The 16,051-nt window shown below is 36.8% G+C and overlaps 2 protein-coding genes across 2 annotated transcripts in view; one reads left to right on the forward strand and one right to left on the reverse strand.

Moving 5' to 3' along the window:
- Positions 1-7,123, reverse strand: part of arhgef10lb (Rho guanine nucleotide exchange factor (GEF) 10-like b) — a 40,993-nt gene extending 33,870 nt beyond the window's left edge. The window contains exons 1-5 of the mRNA XM_016280150.1: positions 6,920-7,123; positions 3,184-3,498; positions 2,975-3,002; positions 2,530-2,603; positions 1,239-1,301 (exon numbers count right to left, since the gene is read on the reverse strand). Coding sequence (XP_016135636.1) covers positions 1,239-1,301; positions 2,530-2,603; positions 2,975-3,002; positions 3,184-3,498; positions 6,920-7,106 — 667 coding nt within the window. The 5' untranslated portion in view covers positions 7,107-7,123. The remainder of the gene's footprint in view (positions 1-1,238; positions 1,302-2,529; positions 2,604-2,974; positions 3,003-3,183; positions 3,499-6,919) is intronic.
- A 6,142-nt stretch (positions 7,124-13,265) lies between these two features.
- Positions 13,266-16,051, forward strand: part of LOC107591134 (protein RCC2 homolog) — a 5,258-nt gene continuing 2,472 nt past the window's right edge. Inside the window, exons 1-3 of the mRNA XM_016280176.1 lie at positions 13,266-13,353; positions 13,869-14,074; positions 14,820-14,913. Of these exons, the coding sequence (XP_016135662.1) occupies positions 13,880-14,074; positions 14,820-14,913 (289 nt within the window). The 5' untranslated portion in view covers positions 13,266-13,353; positions 13,869-13,879. The remainder of the gene's footprint in view (positions 13,354-13,868; positions 14,075-14,819; positions 14,914-16,051) is intronic.

Below are 16,051 nucleotides of genomic sequence, written 5' to 3' on the forward strand. Positions count from 1 at the left end.
GCTTTACTTGTATTTTTATGTGGCTTTGTAGACAACAATGATCGTCAGTGTGATGTTGCACATAAGTAAATGTTTATACACTGAGGAAAAGACACAAAGATCTAAAAGGGTGTAGAAATGACAGCAGCAGGGAGTGGATATAGAAGCCAATTCTCGTTATTAGTCATGACACAGCAACAGCCTGTATTTACAGTTGCAATAAGTCTATCTACAGCCTAAAACGTCAGTACTATGATGCCAAAATACTCCAACAGTAATACTCCAACAAAAAAGACTTGACTGGGTTGCTAATTATTCCTGAATGTTGTTAAACAAAAGGTTCAAAGGGATCAAGACATCTAACTATGATCTATGTAAAGGACAATGTAAAGCCAGCTGGTTATTATTGCAAAATAGACTGTTTATTATTACACGGCTACTGATCAAACAAATAAATACACTACCATTCAAAAGTCTGAGGTCGGTAGGATTTTATTTTTAAAGAAATTAATACTTTTATTTGGCAAGGTTGCCTTAAATTGATTGAAAGTTACCAATATTTATATTTCAAATAAATGCTGGTCATTTGAACTTTCTATTCATCAATGAATCCTGAAAAAAGTATCACGGTTTCCACAAAAGTATTAAGCAGTCATTTTGTTTTGATTGTTTTCAATATTGAAAGTAATAAATCAGCATATTCGGATTTCTGAAGAATCATGTGACACTGAAAACTGGAGTAATGGCTGGTGAAAATTCAGCTTTGCCATCACAGGAATAAATACAATTGTACAATATACTAAAATAGAAACCGGAGTTATTATAAATTGTAATAATATTACAAGTTTCTGCTATTAAAAATGGTCAACTATAACATACAAAACAATCAGCTTAGCAGTAAGACAAACACTGCAACTATTGCAGTAATATGAAGATGTAAATCCTCTGAGGTAATTATCAATACAATTAATAACTGAGAAAAAAGAAGCTGCCAGTTGCATCTTGCAAGAGAGAGCAAGTCTGCCATGACACGAGAGACAAGAACGTAGCTCCAGTTTAATTTACCAATATGAGCAGATGGATTATACAGTACTGCCATGGGCGACACAGAATATTAGAAAATATCAGACGGCTGAAGGTGGGGACTGACCAATCAGAATCAAGTATTCCAGAGAGCCGTGTAATAGACAAAGGAGATCTACAGTCAAATACAAAAACGGCACAGCTATTCCAACTGTCCTGGGGAGTGGGGATTGTACCTTTATGCAGTCGCAGAGTGAGCTCTGAAACCACACTGAACCATTCCTGAGAGTGGACTGGGGCTGCACACACATAGCAGAGACTGTTTAACAGCCAATGGACAAGGCTTTGAAGTCACTTCTACTATGGCCGTTGAATTGTTGACGCTACCAGGACTTCTCAAAATCATGCCAAGTAGTTTGTTAGTTTACATGAAGTATTTGGAACATGCATACAGTTGTTTCCAATGCAGATTTAACAATTTAGGAATATAATGAATTATATTGACAAGGGATTTTATATTCACTGTATGATTTTGTTTGCTCAATCACTTGTTTGTTGTGTTATTTGATTGGATTGCAACAGAATTTAAAAAAATTAATCTCCAAAGAATCTGATTTATTAGGCTGAACCAAGTGTGGACATTTGGCATGGGTGTGTTGTTTTCTTTCCCGTGAGATTCCTGTGGGTCTGGATTGGATAATTCATTGCTATTTTTCAGATCTCTGATTTACATGCTGATTTGTGCATTAGTGTGGATTTACAGGAAGGCATGGCACAGCACCTTTACAGAGCCACCAACCTGTCTGAGCATGTTTGTGGGGAGACTTCTGGATAGCTGTATAGAGGCACTCTGGCCCAAAATGTGAACCTGGAGATACATTTTCAAACAGATTTGTCAGATTTAAGTACTGAAATGCCTTCCCAGCCACATTTAATCCCAAACGCCATGGAAAAGGCTGAAACACTGCTGAGCTTTGTTTCCGTTTTGTGAATCGAATCAATGTTGATATTGTAGTACGTTTACAATGTCCTTTTGAAATTTCAAATTGACTTAACTGTTTTTTTTTTTTTTTTTTACAATATCTAACATTAAACATTATTTCAATTTTGAAAAAAGTTTAAAAATTATTTTAACCACATTTCAAAGTTAAAGGTCAGTCACTAGCCGGCTGGGTGTTTGGACTGATATTGCAACACTATATCAACTTCTTACATTTATAATGTTAAAATTTCATCATTGATTTATAAGTTGTTGTTTTTTTAAGTTGTTTCAATCTTCTTTTAATATTTTCAACAATTTTGTGTCAGCATTTTTTTCTACATTTTCAATATTGAAACCAGAACTTGCATTATTTCAAGTTCAACCACGTTTCAATGTTGACAGTCAGTCTCTAGACGGCTGGTTATTTGAACTCTTGGAGTGACACATTTTGGTACGTCCAGCTAGTCCAAGTAGACTGCTTTAAATAGATTCATCTCGCAAGATTTATAACCACAAACACTAGAGATATTCTCCAAGTATAATACCTTCATAAATGTTATTTCTTTTCCAAAAGCTTGCTTGTTCATCAGCTACTCGAGGCTCGGCCGAGACAGAACTCCTAAAACAAAACAGAAATGCAGAAGTATTGAAATACTGCCCCTCCATGTTTATTCTTATCAGTCACTGTGCGCTAATGGTCACATCACATTGCCACTAGATGTCACTAGAGCCAGAGCAAGTTGTTTAATAACTAATACAGTAGGCAACATAACATAACAGGTTAACATAAAAGGTAAATATTCAGCCATAGAACTATACTGCTAAGACATAGAGTAAAGTCCTTTGGGGGACAAACACCTCAAACAGTAAGCCTATAAAGACTTCGTGTCTATAATGACATCCTGTAGGAAAAATAAGGTTCAAGATGTTCAAGATGTTCAAGTGGAAAATGTTCGAGGCATAACACATAAGGCATACAGACATTCTTACCCGTCAGCAGATTGTCTGGCCACCATCTCTGTAGGACGAACAGAAAGTATGTTTCATAATTTTCCAACAAACAGATCACTAATTCTTGGGTGCAGGGACAAAATAATTTACAAAACGAGTTTTATCCCATGTTTCAAGAATCAGTGAGGTAATATACAACATACATAAAAACAGTTATATTTTGTGACTAACGCATACTGGAGACTAACCTGAGTTTGTTGTGCGAGGATGTGTGGAGATATTTTGGTCCTCCAGACCAGCAGGGGTCCCTCCGTTTACCACCTGCTGATTACGCTTCATAACTTGACAATAAATTGCATTTGTGGCAGTGCTACCATTAGTATTTTCTGAATGCTCAGCTTCCACTTGAGGAGTTCCTGACTCTTTATCCTCAACAGAGTTCTCCACTGTATTCTGCTCATCTTCGCTGTCATCAAACTCAAACTTCTCGCCGGTTTCCTCATCTTCATCATCTTCTTCTTCCTCCTCCTGGGCCTTCTGAGTCACAGAAGTGACCATGGACTCTGAAATAACACAAAAAAAATTATTTTAACTGATGAAAATAGGATAAGAACCACATTTTTACATTTAAAAAACTGCTGAGATTTAAATACCCAAATAAATGTGATAGGTATTCATATATGTGTATAGCTACGATTGCAGACACACAGTCCAATGGAAATGTTCAGACTGACCTTGACCGATCCAATATGGCCGATGGCTTATATCTATATGTATAGAGGCCCACAGAAATACAGTAGCCCCTCACTGCAGAACACAAGATCCAGGGGTGTGGTTGGATCCCCATCTAGGGGGTGGAGATGGGTAGGTTTAGGTATATGTAAGGTGGGAGGAGTTGGATCTGGATCCAACCACGCCCCCTGGATCTTGAGTTCTGCAATGATGACCATCTCCAGAAATAGGCGCTAATGAAGCATCTATGTGTATACATCTATGTTGCTACTGTGTTCTGGGTGGTTGTTTGAATGTTGCTAGGTAGGTGGTAGTTGGGTTTTGTCTTAAGTGTTACTATGTAGCTAGGTGATTGAAAAGGTGTTCTGAGTGTTTTTTTTAGTGTTGCTAGGGTATTCTGATTGGTTGAGTATTTGCTAAGTAGTTGCTAGCTGTTACTTTGAGCATTGCTGAGTGATTGTTTGAGCATTATTATGCAGTTGCTAGCATGTTCTGAGTGTTGTTTAAGCATTGCAATGGAATTGCTATGATGTTCTGAGTGTTTGAGGGTTGCTGTGGTGTTCTGAGTGGTTGTTTGAGCACTGCTATGTGGTTGATAGCATGTTATGGGTGGTTGTTTAAGTGTTTCCAGTGCAATGGTGTTCTGACACTGCTATGTGGTTGTTTAAGTGTTAGGATTGCAAAGAATGTTTAAACACTGTGATGGTGTTTCAGGTGGTTGTTTTTGCTATGTGACGGACAGCGTGTTCTGAGTGGTTGTTTCAGTGTTGCTAAAGTGTTCTGAGTGGTTGTTTGTTTTTACGTGACTGATAGCGTGTTTTAAATTGTTGTTTGAGTGTTGTGATGGTGGTTTAAGTGGTTGTTTTTGTTTTTGCTATGTGATTGATAGCGTGTTCTGAGTGGTTGTATGAGCAACGCTCAAACATCCACTCAGAACACCTTAGCAACACTCATACAACCACTCAGAACATGCTATCAATCACATAGCAAAAACAAAAACAACCACTCAGAACACCATCACAGTGCTCATACAGACACTCAGAACACTATCACAATGCTTAAACAAACACTCAGAACACCATCACAGTGCTCATACAGACACTCAGAACACTATCACAATGCTTAAACAAACACTCAGAACACCATCACAGTGCTCATACAGACACTCAGAACACTATCACAATGCTTAAACAAACACTCAGAACACCATCACAGTGCTCATACACTCAGACCATCATCACATTGCTTAAACAAATGCTTAGAACACCATCACAGCACTTAAACAAACACTCAGAACACGTCAGTGCTTAAGAAAACACTCAGAACACCAGTACAGTGCTCATACACTCAGACCATCATCACATTGCTTAAACAAATGCTTAGAACACCATCACAGCACTTAAACAAACACTCAGAACACGTCAGTGCTTAAGAAAACACTCAGAACACCAGTACAGTGCTCATACACTCAGACCATCATCACATTGCTTAAACAAATGCTTAGAACACCATCACAGCACTTAAACAAACACTCAGAACACGTCAGTGCTTAAAAAAACACTCAGAACACCATCACAGTGCTCATACACTCAGACCATCATCACATTGCTTAAACAAATGCTTAGAACACCATCACAGCACTTAAACAAACACTCAGAACACTATCACAGTGCTCATACAAACACTCAGAACACCATCACAGTGCTCATACACTCAGACCATCATCACATTGCTTAAACAAATGCTTAGAACACCATCACAGCACTTAAACAAACACTCAGAACACTATCACAGTGCTCATACAAACACTCAGAACACCATCACAGTGCTCATACACTCAGACCATCATCACATTGCTTAAACAAATGCTTAGAACACCATCACAGCACTTAAACAAACACTCAGAACACTATCACAGTGCTCATACAAACACTCAGAACACCATCACAGTGCTTAAGCATGTCTACAGTGTTTTGAGTGGTTGTTTGAGTGTTGCTATATGATTGCTAAGATGTTCTGAGCAGTAGTTTGAGTGTTGCTATGGTGTGCTGAGTATTTGAGATTTGCAATGGTGTTCTACTGAGTGGTTGTTGGAGTATTGCTATGTGATAGTGTGTTCTGAGCAGTTTTTAAGGACTGCTATTTGATTGCTGTGATTGTTTTTTTTTAAAAGCCATCCCCTAAACCTCGTTGTACATTACTACAAATGTGGATTTGGAAATATTTTTTAAAAGGTTTTAAGAATAGAGAATAATCCTGTACATCCACTGTATTTTATTTCATGAGCATTGTGTTTATCAGTGTAACCACTAAGCCACAGTATAATCCCTAGGACCTGCCTGCTAATGGACTGATTGCAATGAAACATTCAGAATTAGCATGCATAATGCAATTTCACATTAAAGCATAAACACAACAAACAAAAATGAGGTCTTTACAATTCAGTGCACATTCTGTATCTAAGCAGCTACATTTGTATTCCATTATGATGCCAGACTGAGTCAAAGAAAAGGCTCAAAAATATGTTTTGACCATAACATTGGAGACAAAACCCTTGCGAGTCATCAGATTTGTTCGGAAAAACACCCAAAACTCACAAGCTAAAAGCCAAGACTCCTTCCCTCTGATAACACATACCATAAACATCGAACAGATGGACAAAATAATACAGATGAAAACAATCTGTTACATACACCAAAAGTATGAGTATGAGTGAGTTGTGAGCTGAATCCAGAAGTAATAGAGTAATGACAGCATATAACTTTTGCTGTAAACTACTAAGTCAAGTTAAGCAACAAAACATGACATCATTTTGTTGGAAAGTTACGTTTAGCAAAGAAGCCAAAACACAGTAATAGAGATTACAGACTCTTCTGCACTGGACGGAGAAAAACTGATCATGTGATGAGCAGGATTACACATGTGACCATATGGTCTCTATAGAGAATACTCAACTGAAAGTACTTCATAATAGTAAATGGTTTCACTTGCTCCTTGAATCAACAGTGACAGTAACAACCAGTTACAAAGGAGAAATTCCCATGCTCACATTTCTATGTTTGAAATTTCTCTGCTTTAAGTTCCCTCCAATTTTTCCATGGTGCAGATTTACCTTATACAATAACACAAATCGGTTACTCAAGTCAATATCAGCTCACATGACTTGAAAATGGCTCTAAAGGTCAGTAATCATGCAGTGCTCAGGTGCTCTATTGCCTTCAACAGTCACAAAACAATAAAACATTCGTTTACCGTGCCTCTGGTCCTCATTCCCCTCTCTCCAACAAAAGTATGAGAACCCCTTAGACCCGGCCAGGTGGATTTTGGGTGAAACTAGAAATTTAAGCGATTGTCTCATGCAAGCAGTCTCCATGGCTGCAGGATAGTTGTGTGTCAAGAGCAGGTGGCATATGGTGGAAGAATTGCTCTGCTGCAGCATATGGTCAGTTACCTTGAGCGCTGCTGAGCCCTCAAGCAGTTTCACAAGCTCTCTGGAGATTAAGAGGGTAATGCTGTATTCCCTCAACTGGGTAACTGTTTCAGAGTTTTACACACTGTACTGTTCTGTAATATACCAGAACAGGTGACATGCACAGGTCATTAACAGTTCTTACGCTGTCATTATGGTTTCTCTTTGTTTGAAAAGTGCGCACCCTAATGTGTCATGCACAGCTACCCTCTGTTTGGGCCTTGTTTATACCAGAGAGTGCAGTGAACAGTGTGATGTCACATGACGCACCTCCTCAAGCATCTTGGCAGGACTAGCAAATCATGACTAAGCCCCACTGTGCTCGGAAGATTTGAATTTAAATCATAGTATGTGGGTTAATGATGTATGAGTGTCCACGATACAGAAAATCTGCTAAAAATCTAGTTTAAAGCACATGTGCCAACTTCCTAATGTACAGTAATGTATTCATGTTGATTTCATATGGTTTGAAAAACTTGTATACCGTTTTTAAGAAAAGTTTTAAAAAGTTTAATAAAAAATGTAATGTGGTGTAATGATTTTTTACGTGTTTTAAGTGTTTCAATTTAAGTGTAATAAAGTGCATTTCCTTACACCTTGAATAAATGTAAGTGTACACATCTCAAATTTTCAAATTAAATTTTTTTTTTAAATATTCTAAATGATTAATTTGTTAATTATTATCATTTAAAAAAATCCACCACATGACATTTTACAACCTGAACTAACCTTACCTTATCATAAAAGGTCAAATTATCTCATATTTTAAGAGACTCATTGATGGTAACACAAAGTAATAAGGTCCTGCAGCAGAGTTGTAAAATAAAATAACCCTTAATTTATATTAAAGCACTAAAATTACTAAAGTCAAAGTGATAAAATTACTAAAACTAAAAATGATACATTAATAAAACAAACTAAAATTTAAATGAAACTACAAATATAAAATAAAAGCTAATTCAAAACATTAATAAATGTTACAATAGTATATAAATATTATTAAAATAACTTGGTCTGCATGGGTCCTCTCTCTTTTAATTAATCAATTGATATTAATTACATTTTAAACATCTAATACATCCAGAAAACAACGAGCAGCATGATCCATGTACTAACCTTTTTCAGGAGGGCTAAGAGACTGTGGAGATGCCATAAAGTTAATATGTAGTCATATCTGCACTCCTGTAAAAGAGAAATGCTTTGTGTCAACACATGTATTCTAAAATGTTCAACTCAAAGTCCCTAAACACCCACAGGATGGGACTCTAGTGAAACACAATGCCTTTAAACTGTAGCGCAACTAACACCACACCCCTGGAAATCAGTGAAATATGACTTTTGCTGAAATTAAAGTTTTTCTTATGCTGTTCATGGACATTACAGGTTACTAAAGGAGACTGGGTGAAAATGTTAAATTCCTCAACAGTGCGTGGCAGATCCAGGCTTGCCTTACCAGCTGAATCCTTGCACAATATCTCCTCCCACATTTACTGGGAAAGACTCTCAGCGTGTGTCAGAACAACACAATTCAACCAAGAGCAATGACCGGAGGCTGATACAGAGAAATGTGCTGCAAAGACTTAAGGACAGGTTTAGTTACATCAGTCAGTACCAGTATTTATAATAAAATTAGTCAGCAATTTCTTAACTGCCTCAGATGTCTTCCCTCCCATAACGTGTGGCACTAATAATGCCAAGGTTATGAGTTTGATTCCCAGCAAATGAATACTGACTTTGAATGCACTGTAATTTGCTTTGGATAAAAGTTACTGCCTAACTTCACAAAGTACTTGTAAAGAGTTTATCTTATTTCTTTTAGATAACCTAACAGCTGGAGGTCAGTGTGCTTGGATTATTCACTAGAAAAAACAGGCAGGGGAAGAGCAGGCTGAAGCCAGTGAATAGACAAAGGCAAATAGCATATTTCCCACCTCGATAGACACAGCAAGGTTGAATGGTTGAAAGTAAAGCACATAGTAAGAGCTGCAGGCCGAATGAATGGCCCAGCAACTCCTTTCAAATAAACAACACAGGCATCACCTTGGACACAGGCACAAAGACAGAGGCATCTGGACCTCTACACATATTAACTCTCCATGGCCGCTCTTTTCGCAGACACTCTTTACAATGATATCCTTCTCCACTTCCTGTAGTTGCTATGTGAATTTACATTTAATCAATGCATTAGACAGCGGATCTGATAAAGTGAAGGAAGACGAGATTTTCTGATAAAACACTGTACCTTTGAGGTTAAAAAATGACCAAAAGGAATGGTTTGATTCAAAATGGTCATCCCACGTGAGTCAGCTCATATCAAACCACTGGGAGGTAAGGCTGGAGGACAGACCATGAATCTGCTCTCAGATTAGCTTTAGGACTGAATTGACATTCAGATGTCAGATTAGCTTTTAAATGTCACACATATACCATAGTAAAAGTCATCCACTATTGCCATCAAATGAAATGTAGCTTTGATTGAATGTTATTGTCCACCAGGCTTCTTTCATTTCCCTCTTGGATCAATACGATCTAATTATGTCAATCTGTTTATCTATCAAAATGTCAAAAATGTTCTATTTTTGTTTAAGTAGAGGCCAGATTTATATTAATATCAATCATATAAGTATCAGATCACTATCACAGAATCTAAATCACAAAAGAACAAAACAATGTCCCTGTAAGTGAATTTTCAACATTCTTTCCTATATAGCAATAACCTCAAGTACATAAATCAGATGGCATAACGTGGTCAGATTATGTACAATAATGTGAAATAAAGTGTGGATGGTTTTTGATTTTTATCTATGGCTTCATCACTCACTCCCCCCGCATCCCCCCCCCCCAGTGAGGTTATGTTGCACTGTCTGATTTTCATATGTAAAACAATATAAGCGCTTACACCCCCCCCCCCCCCCCTCCCCCCCCCCCCAGTGAGGTTATGTTGCACTGTCTGATTTTCATATGTAAAACAATATAAGCACTAGAATTTTAGCTTCTTTTTCCAAAGAAAGACTTACTCACAAGCCTGGCTTTACGTCCTTTAAATGTCACCCCTCTGATATTGTCCTTATTGATCACAAGCTATCAAAATAAATCCATTGTCATGTCTGCTCCCATCTTTGCGCAGTGCAGCCATCTGTGAATCTACCATTGATGACACCACTGTATCTTCCTCAGAAAGCACAGCAGTTGTGAAGAGCTGATTTCAAATGTTTCTTTTAGTGAACGAACAAGTTCTGAGACTCCCAGTCCATTAACTGACACGGCTTCTCCCACGAGTATGAAAACTCTTCTCCCTCTATTCTTTTCCCTCAGTCGCCTCCCTTTTTCCTTTCTTTGCACTCACTGAGTCTCGCTCCTTCCCCCTGCTGTACATCAGGAGTGAGCCTCCCTGCAGTATGCAAATACTCAAAGAAACAACCAGCCAATGGCAGACCATCAGGCCTGCAATCCCACCAATCACAGAACAGCAATTATTCTTTCACTAGTTCCATGCTGCTGGGGGGAGACCATAGACGGGGAGACACAGCATTGATAGAAGGAAAAAGAGAGGCATTAATATGCTAGACAGACAGTACTGTTAAGTAATGTTAAGAACAAGAAGTTAATTGAAATAAATTAACGTAAGTAAAAAAAACTATTTTTTCCTACTGTCAACAGGCAAAATTAAAGCATATTTAATTAAATAAAAATTAATTAAATATGAAGAGACACAGCATTGATAGAAGGAAAAAGAGAGGCATTAATATGCTAGACAGACAGTACTGTTAAGTAATGTTAAGAACAAGAAGTTAATTGAAATAAATTAACGTAAGTAAAAAAAACGATTTTTTTCCTACTGTCAACAGGCAAAATTAAAGCATATTTAATTAAATAAAAATTAATTAAATATGAACACTATGTTAAATATGGCTAAAAACACATCTCTTCCATCTTTATTTGACCCTCTAACTCTAGCACTCTCTATTCTAATTCTATTCTTTATTAAAAAAAACTTAAACTTGCCCCTTTTAGACTTGTACTCTATTTATTTACTAACTGCTTGTTTTTCTTTAAAAAAAATAACACTTGCTTCTCTAATCTTTTTGCATTCTATCTATTTGTTTTATTTTTATTTATTATACAATTATAATTCTGACTTTCTGACTTCTGATTAAAAAAAGCAAAAAAGGCCTCTAACACTACTTGCTCTATTCTTTTTCTATTCTATCTGTTTTCTTTTTATTTATTATATGGTTTTTAAAAAACTTGCAACGTGTACTGCATTAAGCTAACTGAGACTTGTTATAGCACTTGCATATATCATTGCTCTTTTGTTGATTCTGATTGCTTCCATTGTCCTCATGTGTAAGTCGCTTTGGATAAAAGCATCTGCTAAATGTCAAAATGTAATATATATATATATGACTAAATGTAAATGTAAATATAAAGGAATTTCCCCCTCTCCTGTATAGAAGGCATAATGTTTTGTAATGTTAATGGGGAACAAAGACCCATAAAATAAACAAAATAAAATTCATGTTACTTGCAAAACATGATATTGCTTAATATCTCATATTTTATTTAGATTTCCCCTCATTCAAGGTTTTTAAAAAATGTATGTTTATTATATGTAGGTTTTTTATTATCTGAAGAGTTCATTTGCAAAACCAGGTAACTCAATTTTTAACAATTTTCAAAAAATCATGTTTTTTTTCATTGTGCATTCCAATTAATCACAATCAAACCTTTGGGTTATTTTGATTAGGTAAAAAATAACAAAACACTACAGCTAACTAACACAATAAAAACATGATAACATAATAAAAAACATGATTTTTAAAAATGAAAAAAGATGAGTTATCTGTTTGTGCAAATAAACTCTTCATATATAGATTATTTTAGCTTTTACATGAACATTGTCTCTGACTATTAGAAATTAGACTATTACTATTAGAAGAAAACAGCTTGCTTTTGTCTTGAAGACCTTAATTTAAATGCCAGTTGGTATAGGTTCAAATAAACCATACTGTATTTTCTAACATGCAACATGTTTCAACATGGTAAAATAAAAAACAACAATTAGCTTTTAAACAAGTACGCATGCTATATACAGACATCATACCTAAAATGGAATTTAATTTCCTTTAATCCACATTTAATGAGCACATATATCTCAATCAGAAACAGTGAATGCCTTATAGAATGGTTTTCTTTTCATTAACATGCAACAGTTTATATTAAATATGACTTTCTATTATAATTGCACAACCTTTTTTATTTCATATTGGATTTGTTTATCTGGAACATATTATAATCACACTTACCATGCTACAGATTTCCCTTTACCCTTTCATTTGAACGGATACAGTTTTGCAAGAATGCAAGAAATGTAAGAATTACAGAAGTTGTAGTCGGAAGTAGGGATAGATGCATATTTTCAGGCCATACAATCCGATTCAAATTGGTCGGCACTGAATTCCTCCATGGTGGAGAAAGTTGTTTACAATGCATAATACATCCTCCACCCCAGCAGAGGGCGCTATATTGTCTAGTCAACGGGACTCAACATTTGTAGTTCGCTCAGCTCTGCATCCCATCCTCGTGTTTTTGTTTTGTGGACTACACGCTCAGTGCCATGAAAGTTACATGTTTTTTTTTTTTTATTGTACATCGGAACCTAAATTAACATAGTAAAAATAGATGAAAAATGACCTCTTGAGCTCAACACTTTCATTCCAAGTAACACAGGTAATCTTAAATTTTTAAAGTAAGAGAAACTTTTCTGTGTACTTCTACACGAATGACTGTAAAATTACGTTAAATGTGCATTTCGTTCAAGATTTAATTCTACAAACTGCTGCCAGATGTGAGCGATATATAAAGCCCTGAGTGTGCGCTGCACCCACGTGGTTGGATCGCGAGGCTGAGAGTCTTTTGTTCCGAATCAATCAAAAAAAAAAAAAACGAGGAAGACGGACTGACATAAGTAGAGCATCTGAATCAGGAAATCTACTTGTATAATAATCGCGTCTTCCAGCACAAGAGACCAAGCCACAGCCACTTAACTCAACGCGGCTTTATTCCGTGAACTTAGATATTTGTATTTAAAGTAGATAGGGGAAAGTTTTACTCAGGTGAGTTATGATATTCTCGATGTTTATGATTGCGGCTTCGGATGCAAATGCAGTGTAGCATGCTAACACGGCTACGTCTGCATCATACACATCTGTAAACGGTATGTCTTTCAAACGCACTTTCCGTGGGGCATAAGTTGATGATTTGGACCGTTTTTACGGGACAGGGTAGATATAACACGTGGGTAAGGGAGTAGTTTAGTTACTAGTCCGGTTGAAGCAGAGCGGTGCTTGTTGGCTAACCGGCGGCTGCGTTATAAAACATAACAAAGAAACAAATGGAGACTGAGTGAGTGAGACAGACGCGTTGCTGCTGATTCTTTTGTTACAGCGCTGTTAGTGTGTTAGCATAACACCAGACCTCTGCTTTCATAACGCTTCATATTTAGGTATAGGAAAAGAAATAAGACGTTTGCATTACTAATAAGCAGAGCATGTGTGTGTTTCCTTAAGGATTCTTTTGCTGTGAGATAATTGGGAATTTGAACCAACAAGGGATATGAATCACATTGACTTTGTCTTCATTCCCATGTTTCGACTCGTCTGATTCTTCTTTCTGTCAAATTGTAGTCAGAACGGTAAACTGTTCGCTTATTACTTTTTGTTTTTATTGTAGGATTTTTAACTATGCCACGCAAGAAGGTGACAGATGTGTCTGGGAACGGTGGACCTAAGAGAAAAAGAGGAGGTGGAAAGAAAAAGGACAGGGAGTTTAGCAGTGACGATGAGTTTGATGACTTTGAACAGGAAAACGCAAAGAAACCTGCAGCTAAAGCCGGTCTGCAGCCGGTCACTGTGGCTGATGATGTGAAGGAGAAGATTGTAAGGACATATATTGGCTCTTATTGCTTCTTTCTGTCTCTATACTGTATATAGCAGGGGTGGCAAACGTCGGTCCTGGAGAGCCGCAGCCCTGCAGAGTTTTGCTTCAACCCTAATCAAACACACCTGAACAAGCTAATCAAGGTCTGAAGGGTTACTAGAAAGCTACAGGCAGGTGAGTTTTAATTAGGGTTGGAGCTGTACTCTGCAGGGCTGCGGCTCTCCAGGACCGGAGTTCGCCACCGCTGGTATATACACGTATACAGTCACATGCACACACCTATTATTTATACACCAGCATGTGATAAAGTGTAGGGGTCTCAAACTTTCTGATGGCAAGGAGCCCAAAATCTCATAAATATCTAGTGAGGGACCCCATGAAAATATAAAAGCAGCTGTATATTAAATATGTATGGAGACTTCTTTCAACCTTTTTGAAAAAAGTAAGCATATTACAAAGGAGTTTTTTTTTTAAATGTATTAAAATGTCTTTTGAGATTATTTACTTGGCATTAACATAACACTATTTTGCTCACTATTACTGGTGTATGAACGCAGATGTTAGAAACCTTTTTAAAATATGTATTAAGCTAAAACATTGATTTTGATAGCTATGACATTTTTTTTTTTTTTTTGTAATTTATTTTTTAGATGGACCCCCAAGTACCCCCTAGGGGTCTCTGGAGCTCAGTTTGAAAACTATTAATGGATTGTTGATGGATTTCTTGCTTTTTCTGTTGTGCAGAATCTTGAGGTTCCCAAAGTCAAAGGTCAGTTGCTCGTTTTTGGAGCCACCAACTGGGACCTGATTGGCAGAAAAGAAGTGCCAAAACAGCAAGGTATGATCACGTGTGAGCCAGAGAAATCTGGGTTACAGTATAGTTTTAAAGGCGTTAGAAGAGTAGTCTCGCCTGAGTCATCTGCGTTAATCTGTTAATGAGACATTGTGAAACCAGAATTTAATTTTGCGCTTTAGTTTGCACCTTGGATTTCTCTTGAAGATGTTGATAAGCACTGTTTCTGCTGCCATAGGTAAGACAGACCTGACAGTGAAGTTATATGAAAGCAAATATAAAAACAAAGTGAAAATAAATATATCAGCTAGATAATGTATGATCCAACCAAAATATAGAAATATTTTTTTGTGAACTTATATATATACACTACTATAAAAATAATTGGGGTCAGTAAGATGTTTCTTATGCTCTCTTAAGCTCACCAAGGCTGCATTTTTTTTGGATCAGCCTTGAGTGTCACACGATACTTCAGAAATCATTCTAAAAGGCTGATTTGGTGCTCAAGACACATTTCTTAATATTATAAATAAAAAACATTGTGCTGATGATATTTCTATGGAAACTGATACATTTTTTCAGGATTCCTCGATCAATAGAATATTCAAAAGAACAACATTTATTTTAAGTAGACTATTTTTTCTAACAGTACTTCACAATGTAATAGACCTTACTCTTGCTTATGCATTTAATGCATCTTTGCTGAACAAAAACTTTAATTAAAGGGGTCATGATGTTGTTAAAAAGAACATTATTTGGTGTAATGAAATGGGTTTATGCGGTTTAAGGTTCAAAAAACACATTATTTTCCACATACTGTACATTATTGTTTCTTCTCTATGCCCTGCCTTTCTGAAACGCATCGATTTTTACAAAGCTCATCGGTCTGAAAAGTGAGGTGTGCTCTGATTGGCCAGCTATCCAGTGCGTTGTGATTGGCCAAATACCTCAAGCGTGTACGGAAATGTTACGCCCCTACCATACTGTGATGCCCTGTCCTGGACCGAGCAATGAGACAAAAACATTAAATCCCATTATAAACGAGGCATTTGTTGCATCCAGTGGGGACATAATTAAGGATTATAATGACTTATACTGTCTTTTTACGTGTTGCGTTGCATCACGCCACGTAACCATAAAACCATGTCTGCATTTGTGATCGGAGAAATGACAAACAACAAGC

The sequence above is a fragment of the Sinocyclocheilus grahami genome, unplaced genomic scaffold (assembly GCF_001515645.1).
Source record: "Sinocyclocheilus grahami isolate Dianchi unplaced genomic scaffold, SAMN03320097.WGS_v1.1 scaffold137.1, whole genome shotgun sequence".
Taxonomy (NCBI): Eukaryota; Metazoa; Chordata; class Actinopteri; order Cypriniformes; family Cyprinidae; genus Sinocyclocheilus; species Sinocyclocheilus grahami.